This window comes from Corvus kubaryi, unplaced genomic scaffold (assembly GCF_017639235.1).
Source record: "Corvus kubaryi isolate FWS band 111438036 unplaced genomic scaffold, C.kubaryi_AGA036_p1.0 75, whole genome shotgun sequence".
Lineage (NCBI taxonomy): Eukaryota > Metazoa > Chordata > Aves > Passeriformes > Corvidae > Corvus > Corvus kubaryi.
In genome coordinates this window covers 757,917-776,719 of record NW_024582062.1, presented here as the reverse complement: position 1 = coordinate 776,719, position 18,803 = coordinate 757,917, and the positions used below count along the sequence as shown (strand labels likewise).

Below are 18,803 nucleotides of genomic sequence, written 5' to 3'. Positions count from 1 at the left end.
GATGGGCTGGGAAATCAGGAACACGGTGTCTGTCTTTATTCCTTTGCATTTTTCTCTGTCCAGACAGGAACTTCTGTGTCTGTTGGAGTCATTCTCAGCCTCCAGTTGGGACACACTTACTGCCAATTTAGACTTAGAAAAGAAAGAGGAGACACACCAGACTCTGAGCCCCATGTCTACATTTGGAAAATTGTCCTTCCTAATAAAATGGACCATTTCCTAAACCACAGGTCTGGACTACTCATGAATGCAGAGCCCTCGATTCCCAGCTGGGGCACAATGAAGTGAAATGATGCCTTTCTTGATGTTGACTGAGCAAAGAATAATATTCTTGTATCCCAAGGGTTGCATCCCAAGGGAAGCAAAGAGCCAAGTGTTTGGGTAACTGGAGCTCACGTGGCAGCAGCAAACTGCCCCAGGCCCACAGTGGCTCATTAGGTCAACAGGGAGCAGAAGGGTTTGTTCAGGAGCATTGAGAACATGGATGATCATCCCTTAATTACACATTTTGCAGAAGAGGGTGAATGCAGGAGAGCAGAGAACTGAGGAGTTTGTAGAAAATCTCAGGAGGCAATAGGAGATTAAGGACGCAGAAAACATCAGAAACATCAGAAAACTGCTGTATTGCCTATGCAGTAAGACTGAACCAAGCCCTCCATAAAGATGTTCAGGAGCAACAGATGCCTCAACTGTGAGACAAATGCAGCAACTGAGTCTTGTCTCACTGTAAGAGCTGATGTCCTGAGAGGCTGGAGGGAAGCCCGTGCCAGTTCAGTTTGGCCAGATGTAAGAGAGAAATTGAAAATCTCATATGATCTCGTAGGAGCAGTCAAGCTTGAATTTGGACCAAAAGCACATTGTATTGAGTTCTGAGTTTTATCCATCTGTAAAAAGTAGCAGAAATGACAGCAGGAGCCCTCACTTCCCACTGGGTCATCAGGGACCTCTCACAAAAGAATGGTCTTTTATTTACTGCCTTTCTCTTACACAGGCTGAAGCCTTCACCTGAGTGTGGACAGTATCAAAGACAGGAAACTTCTCATGGAAAAAAGGCAGTACTGAAATTAATGTTGTCAGCAGGATAAGCAGCAAATTCTGTCTTCCCCAGATGGCTCAGATTTTAACGGGGTCACCTTGCAAGACTTGCCTGTAGGATATTAAAGGTCGCAATGAAACTGTTGGGGCATAAAAAAAATATTATATCCAAGAGAGATGCATCACAGACAGATGTTCCTTTTGACAGGTCATCCTTTGCTTAACTATTCTTCCATGTATATTTCCTGACATTCAATGCATCAGTGGCAGCTCCTGGGAATAGGAGGCTGTGTGGATGTTTGAAACAGATTGAAGTGAAGAGTGAGGGATCTACTTTTTATTTAGCAATAGCAGTGTGAAGCGCTGGAGTATTAGATATGTGAGGGCAGTTTCTTGCCTTGCACTCTCCTCGTCTGACACCTTATTTCTCTTTCTCTCCTCTTCCTGTCCTACCTTCCATCACTCTTTAACAAGTCACTTCATTTTTTAATGTGTGCATTGACTAATCCAACCCTGCAAAGAGGGTGAAGTTCACCCTGATGCAAGACTCTGTGGGCATCAAACTCGATGTTTGCAGTTGACATTTTGTAGTGGTTTGTCCTCCCCTTTGCACAGAGATGTGGGTTGTGAAAGGGAGAGCAAGTGTGCATGTGCTCACAGCTGAACAGTATTTTGTAAATATTTCCTGAGAGCTTGTGAAATTTCTCACATGTTCTTGATTTCCCTTCAAGTCTGCAGTGTACACATGAAAAATATCCCTTGGTCTAGCCCTGGGATCAGAAGTGAGTAAATAGCCATCAGTTTTACAAGCTTTGAGGAGATGCCAAGCCCTGATGGCCAAGGGTGATACGCTGAGACTTTGGAAGCCAGGCCAGCGCACAAGCTGCAATTTCAGCCATATGCTTTCTTACAGTTTTTAAGTTTTAAGCTTCTTCCTTGAAAATTACTTCCCCTGAGATAAGATTTCCCATGAAATGGCTCTGGCATATTTATACACGCTCTGAAGTTCCTGGTTAGCCAGATTCATTAGTGCTCTGGAGAATTTGAGGATATAAATCTTATCAGTCTGGGTGTGTTTGGGTTCACAGATGTGCCAATGACTTGGAAATGGGATTAATTGTAAATGTGACTTATTTGGGAAATGGCTGAGGACTTGGGTACTTCTGCATTTTAGCTTTGCTTGGGCACACTGAAGAGCTCTTTGGCCCTGCCAGAGATTACTTTTAGTACCAGTTATGAGATAAGCTTAACTCGTCCTTAAAAACAGGTATGTTAAAGCTCCCTGCCAGAGGTTTGTTGTGGGGAAGGAATACTGCACTCATAATACATAATTTTTAATGTTTATCTTGCTGTTACTAAATTAATTGCAGGGATGGAGCTGTAAGCAGTGATGGAATTCAGACTTTTTTCTTTCTGTTCTTTCAACTTTTGGAAAACTCAAAGATTCTTTAGTCTTTGAAGTTTAAGTGTGCTTATTTTTAACCATTAAAAAATCAGTATACTGGTCAGATTCATACAGACTCAATACACAGTGGTGTGAGAAGGAACTATAACCCTGGATCACACGTCCTTGGAAATAGCACCATAATTTTGCATTTCCAATGTAGCAACCGTTTCTTCTTTCTTTTTGGATCTTGCTCTTGGAGTCAAAGAGCAGTCAGCTGATTGCAGTAACATGCTCCATTCAGTAATGTATTTTTTGCACTCACATGGTGAGTGCTGAGAAGACTTAGTTGAAGAGCAAAAAGCATAGATCAATTCATTCATAAAATGTCTTAGGTAACAGAGATGGAATTATATTCCTTCCAGTAACCTTAAAAGAAATAGAAAATAAGGTTGTGTACTCAGAAAAAAATATTGTGGTTAAGTCTGTTTAGCTGCAGGTTAGTGTTTGAAGGACAGTGGTGGAAGCCCCCTCTCATACTTGAGACTGATGTTTTTGTCTCACTAGAAAGAATTGTACTGGACAAAGCCCCATGATGGAAGTTAATGAACCTGGTGACTTTTCAAGTTATTTCTATTTCTGACCTCGCTGCTGGTGTAGAAATGCAGATAGGGTTGTCTGGTTATGTCTCATTCTAAGTCAGATCCATGCTCCATTATTTGTGCCATGAATATTCAGAATTTTCTTTGTACAAGAAGCAGTGTTTAATTTTTACTGTGTTAAAAGGGAGTGGCAGGTGAAATGCTGCATATATGAGCTGCAAAATAAATTCATACTTGAAATTTCTCACTTTAAAAGTCTGTAGTAGGATGAATGCTTGTTTGAAATGCACCTGAGACACCAGCCTGCAATCAGCATTGCAAGTAATTACTAGGCTCAAAAAATACATACTACTGCATAGCAGATTTTGTCTCCAAACGTAAAACGAGAAGTAGAGAACACACGAGATATTCAGGAGGGTCTGTGGTTTTAGGATAAATTTATCATTCTGTACATGTGTATAGCAAAAACAGGGAGACATTTGAAATGACATGATACAGTAAAATTTCCAAGCATTCCATATGCTGGTCCTGTTAGGCTTAAGATCTATTTTTTTGTTTTAGCTTGTATTGCTTGTAAAGAATCTGTAACAGAGGATCAGCACTGGGACACAGGTCCCACTTGATACTCCCCATGTAACAGAAAATCATCGCTTGTATTAAATGAAACAAAACAACAGCCCTGGCAGTGAAAACACATCAAAGATTTCCATCGAACTGTTGAAGTCAGAAGCATGTTTTAATTATTTTAGATACGAAACAGAAGCAGTTCAACTCTAACAAAAGTTTCTCACTGCAGATCATCCTGTGGGGTCGGACTGAGAAGTGCCTGAAGGAGACCATGGAGGAGATCAGAATGATGGGGACAGAGTGCCACTATTTCATCTGTGATGTAGGAAATCGGGAGGAAGTCTATCGGCAAGCCAAGGCTGTGCGGGAAAAGGTCTGGGAGAACTCTGGTTGTGAAGGGGTTGAGGGAGCTGGAGAAAAGGAGGCTCACGGGGAGCCTTCTGGGTCTCCACAGCTCCCTGACAGGAGGGTCCAGCCGGGGGATATCAGGATCTGCTCCCAGGGAACAGGGACAGGATGAGAGGAAATGGCCTCAAGTTGCACCAGGGGAGGTTTAGATTGGATTTTAGTGAAAACATTTTCATGGAAGGGGTTGTAAAGCATCAGAACAGGCTGTCCAGGGCAGTAGTGGAAGCACCATCCCTGGAAGTGTTCAAAAACCATGTGGATTGTGGCACCTGAGGACATGGGTTAGTGATGAACACAGTGGTGGAGCCGGGTTCATGGTTGGACTTGATGATCTCAAAGGTCTTTTCCAGCCTTGACAATTCTGTGATTCTGTGATTCAGTATTTGACGAGAAAGAAAATATATTGGGAAAAAAGAAGGGTGACCATGCCAGTAACGTTGTACAAAGTCTAGCTACCTGTGTGAGGTGATCCAAAGGATTGCAAGGCCCATAGGCAAGAATGTTAAAAGCTGTGAAAATAATGATGTGTTTGGGCAGTAGTGGCTATTCAGCTCTAAGGTAACTGCCAGTTTGTATGGGGAGATACAGTTTGTCACAAGTAATTTGCCTTTTTTTTTGCAGGTGGGTGACATCACCATCCTTGTGAACAATGCTGCTGTGGTCCATGGGAAGAGCCTGATGGACAGCGACGATGATGCACTGCTCAAATCTCAGCACATAAACACCCTGGGACAGTTCTGGGTGAGACAATCTCTTGTGTCCCACATAGTCAAAGCTGGGAAAGAGAGTGACGGATTACAGCCAATAGGTCTTTCTAAGGGATGCTTGATAAAACCAGTCTGTCTTAAAAACAAGAGAAAAAACAATGCGAGGGGCAATGGCCAGAGGGAGGAGATCAAAAATAAATACAATCTTTTCAGTATTACTCAGTATTTGATGCTCTTTATTCCCATTCTGTGATTTCCAGAAAAACATTTGATGACTTTGTCAAAGCCTGAGCTCACAGAGGAGTTTTCTGTATGGTGATGTGAAGGGAACATGAGAGGAGTGTGGGACTACATTGCTCAGGGAAGGGAGCTGTGAAACTCAGTCCATTTTGAATCAGACAATAGAAATAAAAAAGGGCTTCTTGTGATTTCATCTCTTTGTTGAAGACTTTATCCCGTACAAGTTCTTAAGCATAGAATGTACTCTGTTCATGGCCTTCATCTGGAGGTACTGCTTATATATGTGCTAGGAAAGACTTCTGTTGTGTTTCTACACAAACTTTGCCTGCTTAGAGTCTCAGAAAATGGCAAAGCAACAAGGTCCTCTGCCACTCCTTTCCTGACATAATGAACAGGACATTGGGGTTTGTCGTGTCCGTGTCACCTTATTTTTTTCAGTCAGTGTTGTTTTTGATGTATCACTGCTGAGCAAATCTTTTTTATTTCTTTTCTTCTTTTAACTCTGTTATTCTTCAGACCACCAAAGCATTCCTGCCAAGGATGCTGGAGCTGCAGAATGGGCACATTGTTTGCCTGAACTCTGTCCTGGCCTTGTCAGCCATCCCTGGTGCCATTGACTATTGCACCTCCAAAGCCTCATCGTTTGCTTTCATGGAGAGCCTGACCCTGGGGCTGCTGGACTGTCCCGGAGTGAATGCCACCACAGTCCTGCCCTTCCACACCAGCACAGAGATGTTCCAGGGCATGAGAATCAGGTCAGTTCAGGGGAACTAGAATAAAGTATCTCATTTTAAATGAATCATCAAAATACACTCCTAATTAATGCTTCATTTAGTTAAGAGAATTTGATGTCTCATTTGGCTGCCTGGGAACAGAGGGTCAGTCTAGGCCACCTGGGACTCATCAGACTGGTTCCCTCAGTGTGCTAGGATATTCCTGCAGCCTGTTCTGAGGGAGACATTGGCTGCTACAGGGAGAACTGGAAGCTGTTTTTCCCTGCGTGTATTCAAGCCATACCAGAGAGGGAGGGGAGGCAATCTGCAACTGTGGTCATGCAAAAGGACCAGTCTACAAATTACTTCAGAATTAACAGTACAAGTTCCTTCTTTATTCACTGGAATACTTAATCCTTTCCCACTGAAAGGAATGACAGTCATTTACTGAAGTGAGACTATCAGTACCTCCTTTTTGCCCCTGTCCAAGAGAACAAGTAATGGCTATCAAAATTAATCTTTTACAATGGGTAAAATAACCTGTTAATACAGATTGTGCTCTCATAGTCAAGAAAATCTGCAGTGTCAAGCTATTGCAGGAGCTGGGAAAAGCCCTATGTTTGGTATTAAAAGCAATGGAGGAAAATATTTGTCTTTCACCTGTCAAGGATTTGAATCAAGCAAAGAGGAACAGAGAACAAATGGAAAAACACCAGCTCTGAAAAGACAGCATTTGGTATTGGTTTGCATTCAAATTAAGAAAAGCCTTGAATCAGGGCTCTGATTACACTGTGCCACTGTGGATGCTAAAAAGCAGGAGCAGAGGAAAATGCTTCAGCAGCTGGAAAATTCCTCTGCTCCTGCTTTTTAGCATCCACATGCCACTTCCCACTGAAGGCACCAACATGCACATTCTTAACTGTTTAGCTCACCCAGTAGTACTGGTTGGAACTGGGCGTTCTGCTTTCGGGCTTTTTGGCTGGAACTAGAATTTTCTGCCTCTTAGAGGAATAGCTGGTCCTGGGCATGTTTGAAGGCCAGTAACCAGCGATAACTTAGAGAAACAGGACTTGGGCAGTGATAACCTTAAAGAAAAATCTTGGTTCACATGTAATTATTTTATTTCTTACATTTTTTATTCAGGTTCCCTAGTCTTTTTCCTCCTCTCAAGCCAGAGACAGTGGCGAGGAGGACAGTAGAAGCTGTTCAGTTGAATCAAGCCTTCCTGCTCCTTCCATGGACAATGCATGTTCTTGTCATCCTAAAGAGGTGAGTATTTCCTTTGCCCAGCAATAGTCTCGCTACGTAGGGAAGGTTGGCTCTGTGTCTGTTCCCCAAGGCAAAGTTCAAGCTGACAGGAACTGCTCTCTCATCTCTTCCCTTGAAAGACAGTCATGGAAGCAAAAGGGAGATTCCCTTTGGAGATTTTTTGTCTTTGTAAAACTCCTTTATGAAACCAGTTTCATCCCCAGAATTTGGATTCCTGAGGTGTAAAGTGGATTTTTGTCTAGGGAATTTCTTAATAATTAACTTACACAGGTAGTTGATTGGGATTTATTAAGTCACTTGTTGGACTCCAGGCTTTTTATTGTGTGGGATTTCTGAGCCGTAAGGCCTGGATATCCCAGCTGCATTTAGAGAGCATTGCCTATGTTACAGCGGTGAAACTATTAAATCAATATTTTTGTGTATGATCAGGACAGAAGTTTTAAGGTCCCTAAGGAAAAAAAAAGTCATAACTTCATATCCTGAAACAACCAAAGAGAAAGGACATTCACTGTTGTATGTCCATGACAGTTTGCACTAAAGCCTTCGGAAAACCTGCTGCAGTCAGGAACTGAAACAAGGCAATGAGACTTCTGTGGAAAATAATTTCAGTATTGCATTTCAAACAAGAAAAATAATTCACAGTAAATGCTTTGCTCTGAATGTAAAATTTGGGGTAAAAGTTCCCGGAAATTCTATTGACAAGAGAAAGGGCTGTTCCATTTTATTGTAAGAATTAATAGGTTATTTTCCATTACTGTAGCTGTCAGAAAATCAGGTCTCTATCCATGCCTTAGGATAAGGAGGCCACATGCCTTGCTCAACCAGATGGCAAGGTAACCAGAGAATTTAGGTTAAATTTGTGTACATCAAAATATAGTATTTGGAAGGAAGAAAACATAATGGTGTCTTCCAAGTTACATCTTTTACAGACATTTTTTGGATAAACATTTCTGTAGAGAAAGGGTGACTGGATGGAACTTTCTCCCTGTAGGGCCTCCTCACAGCAGGAAACTGATGCCAGTTTTGTCTGTGTCTCTCACTAGCTGATTTTTGAGCACGTGTATATTTATGTACATAAATGCATATTTACACATCTCTCATTAGAACAGATTAAGGGATTTGTCTCATCTGATCATTTTCTTTCTCCTTCTACCCCAGCATTCTCCCCCAGGCAGCACTTGAAGAAATCCACAAGTTTTCTGGGAGCTACACCTGCATGAACACTTTTAAAGGACGAACATAGACCTGATGGCTCAAGGACTGTTCCGCAGTGAACCCAACACAAGCATGAAAATCCTACAGGACTGTGAATCAGCAAGTCTTGGCTTTCAGCCTGCTCATGTGATTTGTGCTGCTCTGAGGCAACACATTTCTTGCAGGTCATATCCATAGTAACATGACCTTTGCACAGGATTGAGTGAGTGGACTATGGACCCTTGGAAAGAAAAACAGAAAGTGTGAAATGTTTCTATGGTGTTTAATTCTTTAGAGTTCAATTGTTAAATCTACTCATAGTTTTAAGATGTGATTTTTGTTTCTGAAGTGTCTGTGGGCTGTCTCAGTGGAGAGGCATCACATCCCATCCCAAACACACTTTGTCCCCTCTCTCCAGAGGAACTGCCACTGGTTTCATTTCAGCTTTTTGAATGGGGAGCTTCAAAATTACTTTGAAGAACTAAAAGTTATGAACATTTAATAGAAGTTTCCTTCCCTTTCTTCAGTTTCCATCCCATGGTGAAGTTGTTCCCAGCACACACTGGGGAAAGAGCAAACCATGAAGCAATGTTTTCTTTGCTGCAGGCTGCCTAGGACTTCTCTTTCTGCGCCCAAAATAGCTGTTGTACTTCCTCTGTGGTGGCTGGACAGGAAGGCTCAGGCAGCAGAGCTGAGAGTTTGAATAGTGGGAGATTCTTTCTGTCACTGAACTCATATGTGAAATTGTCATTCTGATTTTTTTTGTTGTTCATTTATGATAAAATATAAACATATTTTTAGCGTTAATCCCAGTTGCCACACATGTAGGCAGCAGCACATTTGGGATGAACTAAATCTAGAACTAAAACTAGAGTCTGCTTGTACAAACATACATTCACTGACATAATCCATGCAGACGAAAATCCATTGTATCAGTCTGCACAGTGAAGTGGAATAATGCTCTAAAAATAGAAGAGACAGTACTGTCGTGCTTATGAGATGTGAAGTTTGGGAGCACATTTAGCAAAGACCTGATTAAATGCACGTTGAATTCATCTGGGAATGAACCCATTGTGCTTTAGGGACATTGAATCAGGTACTGATCAGCCAAAAGTGACAAATATACTTGGACTGAGGTGCCAGAAGCAGCTAGACATTATTTATTTTTGTAATTAAATATCCTTTTTGACAGCCTAGGAAGGGCAACATGGCATTCCTGTGCAAAATGCAGTGAGCAGCACATTGGAGCACTACTAACAGAGGAATTAATATAATTGCAATACAGGAAGTAGCAAGTCTAACTGGAGACACCTGAATGAAGTGCCTCAAGGATGGTTGTGTGATTAAAAGAGTGAATTTAGGGCTCTTGACTCAAATTTTGAGCTTTTCCATAAATGTCCTGTGTAGCCTGGGGCAAAATGCATCATCTGAAGGCGTACCCTGACCTGCAAAGCAGATATTTCTAGTGTTTCCCTACCTCAAAAGTTGCAAGTCTGACTACCTAAATGTCTGTTGAAAGCTCAGAAAATTCAAATGCAACGTGTTATAGAAAGGAAAAGCAGTATTTTTTCATAGACCAAGAGGTTCTATACAAAAATTTAGATGAGGAAAAGACCCATATGCCAAAATATATCATCTCCTAAAAGACATCTGAGGAACAGCAGAAAAGCTGCATTTGAAACACTCCTTTGGTTCTGCTGTGTAGAATGGAGACTTGCTACTGAGGGGCAAAGGTGTGAGTGTTAAAATCAGGTCTGACCTTACTGCAGACCACTGGATTTCTCTCTTCTGGAGCTCTCTAAGAGGAAGATGCTGCCAGAAGTGCCACTGGTGAAGTCCCTCTGCTTGGGTGAGTGTTTGGAGGGGCTCTCCTGCCAGGGTCAGTGCAGAACTATAACCTGGAGCACTGTGACACCTCTGAACATGTTTCTTAAAATGCAGTTTTTGTTGGAATTCCTGGATGTCTGAGGCTCTCTGGAGAGGATGCAAAGAAACGTCAGTCTCTCTGTGATTTTGAGGCCCACCCTAATAGATGCTTCCAGCTTTATTTTTTGTCAACTTTTTTGAGAAGCCCAGCTCACTGAAAGGTCAAGTGCCATGAAGGGAGAACCCTTCCAGGATCTGCCTGGAATACTGAAGGTACCAGGTTTATCAGGAGAGGTTTGGGAGAGGAAGGTATGATGATACCAACTTCCCCTTGTGCTCTCTGATCCATTCCAGTTCCTCATTAATCCCAGCTGGGTGTGCCAGGCTCGTAGCTGCAAGAGCAAACAGCTGTGATGGAAGAGCAGTGTCCCCCTGAAATTAAACCTTTGTGCTGAGATTCTATTTATTGGTAGCTTCCTGATGCAAAAGTGAGGTAAAAACACACGCTGGAATCTTCATTAATCCCCAAATCCTGTCCCTTAGATAGATCTGCTCTTTCCCTGCACCACACAAAAGATGTTCCCTATCTCTAGAGTTGTCTTACACACTAAGTGCTGTTGATTTCTTTCTGATGAATATAAACAAGACAGAACATAGCTGAGACTTGTCATCTCTTCTCATACACACAGAATTCCCCCTCTCTTCCCCCAGGGTCCTGGAGTGGACAGCGGGTCAAATAGCAGTCACAGTGGGGGAGAGGGTTGCAGCAAACAGAAAATAATGAGGAAAACATTGACTTTGCTTTTCAGATAGCCAGGAAGAGTTGGGTAAGAGAGTTCCTTCCCTTGTGAGTGTTGCGAGGCAGGACAGTTTCCATCCAGCAAGCAACTGCAAATGTGAATGGAGACACTGAAGACTTTTTTTTTAATAGAAAGACTCCTCTGGAATGGCTGCTGAGGTCTGCTGGGACCTTCCCACATAAGGGTAGTGTTGGGTAATCTTGAAGTGCTGCAAATATGGACAAGCTTTGTTGAAGCCTAAGGCCTTCTACGAGGAATTTCCGCCCTTTGACTTTTTTAAATTTTGATTTTTCCCGCTCTCTTTGCTGCCTCCTGCTCTCCACTGCGTAATTATTTTTTCCCTTCTGTTTTCCTATGTCATCACTGCACTTTTCTGTGCCACCATCTTGAAGCCAGATGTCATATGAGAGTCTGGAGTAAATCAAAATCGGGGTGTCCATTTATTATCCTGCTGGAGGAACCCAGGTGAAGCTGCAGGAGCAGGTCACAGGAGTTTCATAGGAAATTAGTTTTACTTGCTCCAAACTCTGAAGAAGTAAAAGAGTCCTTGCTATCGCTCTTATACAGGAGATTGCTTCTGGTTAAAAATTTGAATGGTAGAGTAACATGAGCTGATTTGAGACATGTTCCCCTGACAAAAAAAGGCCCAATTTAAATGGGAGGATTTTTCAGTTCCAGTTGGTTTCAGGGGCTGGTGTTTATACAAAGTGATTGTCAGAATTAGCAAGGCAGGGCAGGGAGAGGAGGAGTCCTTTGCAAAGGAATCTGATCCCTCATGTTCGATATTTCATTTTGTGGTTTTTGATGAGAAAAAAATGCACCCTCATGTACCCTTGGTGACCTTTAAAAAGGTCATTCCAGCCATGTCCCTGCCAATGGCATGTTTTTAGCAGAATGACAAAAAGGAGTGAGCCCTCAAAGTGGGAACTGTACCCTCCCCACTCACCCATTGTTCTGTTGAGGTTAAAAAGCAATAGAGTCCATCCCTCTAGTTCTTCTAGAACTGTGCAGAAAGTGCCTGGGCAAGCGATTCTGATGTTTGCAAAGAGAAACTTGTTGTACTTTTATGTAATGTGTTAATTAGTGTGGGTGGGTATCATCAGATCTAGTCTTGCAATCCTTTCCGACAACTCCCTGAACACTCCCACCTTCAGATATTAACAGATAGCACTTGCCAAAGCTCCTAAAAACCCAGTAACAGACTTAATGCAGGCAGAGCATAAGTGGGTGCATGTATTTCAAAGAGAACACATCTGCTTGTAGCAGACATTAATGTGGCCTAGTGCCTTCCTTGAGCTGAAATGCAACTGTTGAGAGAAGAATACAGGGTGACCCTTGGATCATCTCTTTTGTTTTTATTTCTTCATGTGGCTTCAATAAACTTAATCTGGGTGGCAGCCACTTTTTTGACAGCACTGGTTCCTAAATTTGGGGTAAAGCAAGATTATGTCAAATGCAGTATTTAACATTTTTACCAACCGCCAGCCCTGAGAATGAGAATATTCTGCACTGTTTGCAGCTCTCACCTCCCCGGCACTAAGATCCTGGTATGTTTGGAGTCTGAGCAAACCTGTCAGTCACCAGCAGCAGTTGCATTCTCTAGGGAATAGAATCCTCTTTGTCCTAATGCTTTTCTGAAGGAGATGTTGACCTGTGAGCAGTGGCAGCCACAGATTCAGGAATGTAGAGAAAGACGAGTCAAAACAGAACTTCACCTGCTCCCTGCAGCTCATTGTCTTCTATCCAGTTTCCTGTGGGAAGATGGCAATTCAGATACTTCTTGCCCCCTTTCCCACCTCTGTTCTACTGAGGTCACCTCAGCACCTTCCTTCAGTACCTTCAGGGAGCCGAAGTTTCAGCACAAACACCCCTGTCTGTCTTCGAGGAGTTGGATCAGCTGGTAAGTAGTGGAAGAGCAGACAGAGGCTGTTCTCAGGGGCTGAGCTGCCCCAGCCTGCAGAGCACAGGTGGAAGACACAGGACGCACCTTGATTGTCCCCTGGACCACTGAAGGCAGTGAGTCCCCCCCATCTTTGCTTTCAACATCACACCCTCTTTTGTTCCTGTAACAGATCCTGTGAGCAGAAGCACACACTGTCCCAGCCTGCCTGGACTGGACTAGAGGCACAAACCTCTGAGACAATTTATATCTTCACACCTTCTCAAAGAGTCCAAACTTATAGTTCCTTATGCTCACCTTTGCTATGGGCATTGTGATGTATTAGCACAGAAAAAAAAATCAAGGCAAATGTGTGATGGTTTTTTATGCACTGTATAATTTTTTCTGCATAAAACTAGAACAATTCCTCCTTAAGTGAGGGAATAAAGCACTGTAATTGGAGCTGGAGAGTGACTGAAAAGTATATGAGAATACAAATTAGAAGATGCAATCTTAGGGGGAGTGTGATGGCCCTAAAGAGACAGAAGCAAGATACCACCTTACATCCCTGAAGTTATATAATAACAGAGGCGTGTGATTTCCATCTAAATACGAAGTCTGTAAAAGAAGCCTGTTGTTGCCCCTCCTCATTCCAGTGGGTCACCATGCCCTAAAAACTAAGTCAATTAATTTTGTAGTTTGCTGGCTCAGAAACTCCAGTATGCTGGTAACTGATGGCTGATTCTTGTGGTTTTTGAGGGAGGGAAAGGAGCCCAAACATGTAAAAACAAGGAAGGGTCAATTTGACTCCCTACTCACTTTTACCAGCTGCAAGGGCCATCTATCATGCCTAGGTATTACAAGGACATGTGCTCCTCTGGCTTGTGTCAGTAATCATCCTGACATGGTGCTACTAGGTAGATGTGGTTCCATTTCCTGTTTTTTTCTTAAGCAAAAGCATTTTTTAAATACGATTTTTCTTTATCTGAGTTAGCTGCCTCTGTATTGTACAGGCTTTTCACAGACAGGCATCCTAGACATGAAGTTTCCCTATCTATGTTATGAATGTTCCCTATCCATGTAATGAATACAGAAGTGAAGAGTTCCCGCTGGATATCTTCCTTCCCCAAGCAATGTGGAACTAATGGAGAGGAACACTATTGGAATATCAATGCCTTAAACTGAGCCATCTCAGAAGCCTGTTGGCTTCTGTCTGAAAATTACCCTGGCTTCCAAAATAGCCTTCCTGGAGATCCCTGGGGCATTTGGCACTGATCTTGGTTTCCTGAGCAGGTCACTATCACAGTGCACTCATACAGTAAAGGCTGCACATACAAACTCTGAACAGATGGATTTAAACTTCTGGTTCCACAGGACACTCTTGAAAAATCCAGATTAAAGAAGGAGGTGGCATCAGGTAACCAGTGCAAACCCAAGCACTGAAGGAAGGCTCTGTTTGTCCATAGGTGCCGGAAAGCTCAGAGCACAGCTCCCACCTCCTGTCTCAGTTCTGACCCCTGACTGGAGCCTTGGACCACTGTGTGCAAACCCTGGGCATTAGGAGTACATGAACTGAGACCTTCCTCAACTTTTTTAGTGTCATACACTTTGGGGTGGAGCTACCAGCTGCCCTTGGGCATCGCTGTTGGTCTGATCAGTGTTCCCAGACACTGGGCTGGCACATGGCAGCATCAACTTCAGCTGTAAGATAAGGACGCAACTCCTTGCTGTTTTTTCCAGGAAAGTCAACTCTTCATGCCTTTATGCAGAGAGGACTGAAGTAAGTGCAGGGTGATAGGGTTTCTGGAGTGTTTTGGCTGCATGAATACCGCTGTCATTTGGAATAAGAAAAAAAGGGCTCATGTCAGAAGAATGTTAACAGAAGATAGAAATGGCAGTAATGGAAAACAAGTGAAATCCAAACACATAATTCCTGTTCCCAGAACCTGCTGGGAACACTGATTCCCTGTGAACATTGCACAGGGAAGTCAATTCACTCCATAGTCTCACACACCCTTCAACTCTGCCTACTTCAAGTAGCTGCAGAGGTGACAAGCTCATGATCTCTGTTCTCTCCACTCTTAAATGTAGCAACATAGGTGCTTTTAAAAAAAAAATAAAAATCTATCCATCAGAGACCAAAGCAATTCTTTGGGTCAGTATCAGCCTTAGAGAATGGATGAGTCTCTCAAGTACCAGAAACAGGAGCCACAGCAGCTCCTACTTGATTCCTTGAGGTCTCGGCACACATCTCCCCTTGTTAATGGTAATAAATGTGGAGGAGTATGTTTGACTCAATTCCGCCGTAGGATTAAACAGAATCACAGATCAGTCTGTGAGCTTTTGCTTGGCTCTCTCCTTCCCAGCAATAAAATACCTTGTGTTCTTTTCTGAACTCCCATCAGAGCTGCAAATTCATGGAGAACACTTGTGGAGCCAGGCAATATTTTATTCCTGTTCTAAGGACTGTGCAAAAGACAGTCGGGAGAGACATGAGCAAGCACTATCACATGTGCTTTGGTGGCTGAATAGTCTGTAACTTTCAATATTCTGGTTTTTTTGACTGTTCAGTAGAAGCAATCTGACATGTTTCTCAACTGTCTGCTATAGCCAAAAAACCTTCTTCACCCACATCAACTATTATAATATTTTTGAACCGTAAACTGCATTCAGTTTCTCTGTTGTTTTAGCTGAGGTTTAACAAGCATGTTAATCATGTTAATCAAATTATCAAATGTAGCCTTGAATTTCTTTAGAAGTGGTCTGATGCTGAAAAATAATTTTTAAAAATTCCAGTGTTGATGTCCTGTAGCAAAAGTTTCTACATATGTTAAACAGTACATAAATAATTTACAAACAACTCAGTTTGATTGTGCAATACAATGCTCTGCTTCCATCATCCCGGGGATACATCTGAGCCTCCTGACCTCATTCTGTTTTACACATGCAGAGTCAAAGCATCTTCATTCCAGTTTTAAAAATAAATTACAGAATTGTAAGTTTTCTTTTGTAAAAACTATCACTTGGCTTTGAATCCAGGCAAGTACACACAGCTCTGACCCCACATCAGTTATGAAAATAATGTTAATTCTTTCAAATTCTGAAGCCCAGGATTTAGGAGCAGTTACACTTTCTGGCTGGAGATGACACATTTCCTGTGATGCAACGTAGGAGGTAGAGTTGCAATCTTCAGTATTTCCCTTTAAAAACTTCTTCCCATTGCCAGTCAGAGTTGCCAGTGGCTCCTAAAGGCACAGAGTAGAGAAGTTCTATTCCGTCTTTCCCCTGACCTGAGTTCACTGGAGAAGAGCTGCTTTTCAATGAGCCACAGGAGCCATGCTGAGTTTATTTTAGTTGGGTTTATATTAGGTTTGATTTCTGCTGATCCCTTCATTTTTCATCATTTCATCTGTCTCTTCCAATTGTTCCCGTTGGAGAGGGCTGTGTTTGGAGAGTTCCTGAGCCAGAATGCTGTGCCTGCAGATTGTTCATCTCTGCGCCCTCCCCTCAGGCAGTCCCTCACCTGTGCCTTGTGCACACCTTAGACATTAATTCTACAAACTGCCCTAAATATCTTCAGATTTATTCCTTTGAAGCATGAAGTGTAGCTAAACCCTAGAGAGCTGTTACTTCTGTTCATAACTGCACATTCTGTTTAACACCTACACAATCCGAATTTGAACTGGGAAGGACTGGGAGGGAGTGGGTGGCCAGAACCTCACTTTATGGTTAGAGGGGGAATCATAAGGTAAAAGTCATCTGTTGAAAAATAAAAATATGGTGCAAGCCCCAATACCCAGCACTGCTGTTTGATTTCTTCTGATAGTTTACCGTACACAAATAGTAAAATAGATTATTTTCACGATACTTCAGAGTGTCCTTTTGCAGTCTAAGGTACACAGCCTCTAAGGCTGGAGGAGCAACTTGTATTCCAGTGATCTTTATTACAGCCAGCAGCACTTCTTGACACGGGCAATTCCGCTGTAAAATCAGCCTGTTTTCTTTCAATGGATTATTTTTACATAGACTTCTTTCAGATTTTCATTTATCGAATACTTTATGCACATGATGGTTCTCAGCCAGTGATTTCCTTGCAAGCTCTTCACCGTAACTCCCCTTTTGAGTGCTTGCCATTCATTAATGTACAGTTTTCTTGTGGAACTGGCCATCCCAATCACATGGTGGCTTTGCTTTCTCCTGGCTGGATGCCTTCCAATCCCACAGAAAGCTTTCTAGGGGCTCCACTATGTCTGGTGATGACTGTGAGATGGCTTCTGGCAGCAGTGTTAATGCAAACACATATTTGAGTGTGTTCTCATGACATATTTCCAATCCTGTGATCAAAAACGTGCCTATAGACATTTTTAAGGGGAAAAACCCTAACTTGGGATACTGTCAAAACTGCATTTGCCTTTACTTACAGCAAACATTTTTCACAGTTTGGTTTTGTTTCTTTCACTGGATCCGCTTCTCAGCCTCAGATCATCAGGGGAAAAATAATCACACTGGAAATCCTGGAAAGAGTTCATTAAAATAAGAGTGACTTCCCGACATCAGGGCATGGCATATTTCCACATGAGGGGAATGGCATGATGGTACTTTGGGATTTGTGTTGCTGCATACTCTGTCCTTGGTTCATTTAAGAAAATAAAGGGGACTAGAGTTGTGCTGCAACTGAAGTTTGGGAAGTAAGGAAATGCAGGAAAAGCACTGCCAGCACATTGTTTGACCTACTGAAGCACTTCAATTTGTTACAGACATAGGAAGGGTGGCACAGAAAATGGTACAGTCTCACCTGGTGTCACACAATGAAATAATTTATGATTGTACTGCTGGTACAACCTTTTGGGTCACCCAAAGACCTTTGGTGGCAGCCAACATCATGAGTTTCTGACCTGGCTGAGGCTGTCAAAATTGGGGTTAAAAATCCCAACAAAATATGGTATTTGTTCATGATCTGTTGCTTAATTATTTCACTCTGTATAGACAAACCCCAGTGGCAAATCTCTAATCAGATTTTCACACTTGCCCTTGACTTGTTGGATGAGATTGCTGCTTCTTCTTAATGCCATAATTACAATATTTCCATGCCTTAAACCAAAACAAGGCTTGGAAACCAAGCCCTGTGGCTGCTCCAGCCCAGGGATGTTCTGGGAGAAGGGGGAAGGTATCTGCTGTGCTGAATTGGCCTAAAAATCACACAGAGGTTCTGAGGGTTTAATCACAGAAATGTTTGCTCAGGGGCATTTGCAATGGGCCCTTTTCTTGGAACTTTGAGCAAACGTAGCCTTTGTTTGCATTTTTCTGTGGGATTTGTTTACTGTTCATTTGTGCTGCACATGCTGTGAGAAATTAAGCCATTATGTCCGTATTTTTTTTTCCTTTCTCCTGCTTTCATTCCTTCCACCCGCCCCCCTTCAAAACCCTTACAATTCCTTTCATTACTTAATGTTAACAGGACAAAAGAAATAAATACTTGAAAGAAGATACAAGCTGTGTTTCTGTTTGACTTTGGAGCTGCTGTGGTAACTGAATACCAGTCTGCAAGGTCAGGAAAAGAAAGGAAGGAATAAGAAAACTGCCCAAAAACTCAGACCACGGGGCTCGTTGGCTTTTGCCCAGCAATTTCCAGCCACATGCCCCGAGAGCTGAGCAGTTGCTCTGTAAATCTCTGAGTGTTTCATATAGTTTCCTTGTCATGTGGCCGTTAAGTTTTATAACCTTTATATTTCAAGGGAAACAATGAACGTGAATTCCTTCAAAATGCCCTAATAGATCCCACATGTGAGCAATCTTTCATATTTTGGTTGCTCTGTAGGTACTGAACCCGTGCGTGGATGGTTGTTGTTGGCTGTGGCCCTCAGATGTGCCTGGCCAAGGGACTGACTCCTGCTGTCTGGTGCTGTCCACCCACCTCCAGCCACACTGGGACCAGTGTCCAGCCGGCTGAGCCCCTGGGGCTGCACATGGCCTGTGTGACATCCCACCCTGAGGGCAAGGAAGCATGGGAGGGAAAGGAAGGAAGGAAGGAATTTGGAAGGAAGGAATTCAGAAGGAAGGAATTCAGAAGGAAGGAAGGAAGGAAGGAATTCGGAAGGAAGGAATTCGGAAGGAAGGAAGGAAGGAAGGAAGGAAGGAA

The 18,803-nt window shown here is 42.6% G+C and overlaps 1 protein-coding gene across 4 annotated transcripts in view; it reads left to right on the top strand.

Annotated features, from left to right (window-relative positions):
• DHRS3 (dehydrogenase/reductase 3) overlaps positions 1–12,186 on the top strand; it is a 30,135-nt gene extending 17,949 nt beyond the window's left edge. For all 4 annotated transcript variants that reach the window (XM_042051322.1, XM_042051321.1, XM_042051323.1 and 1 more), the window contains 5 exons: positions 3,818–3,961; positions 4,618–4,737; positions 5,460–5,698; positions 6,800–6,925; positions 8,084–12,186. In XM_042051322.1, the coding sequence (XP_041907256.1) occupies positions 3,818–3,961; positions 4,618–4,737; positions 5,460–5,698; positions 6,800–6,925; positions 8,084–8,168 (714 nt within the window). In that variant the 3' untranslated portion in view covers positions 8,169–12,186. The remainder of the gene's footprint in view (positions 1–3,817; positions 3,962–4,617; positions 4,738–5,459; positions 5,699–6,799; positions 6,926–8,083) is intronic.
• Positions 12,187–18,803: the final 6,617 nt, after the last annotated feature.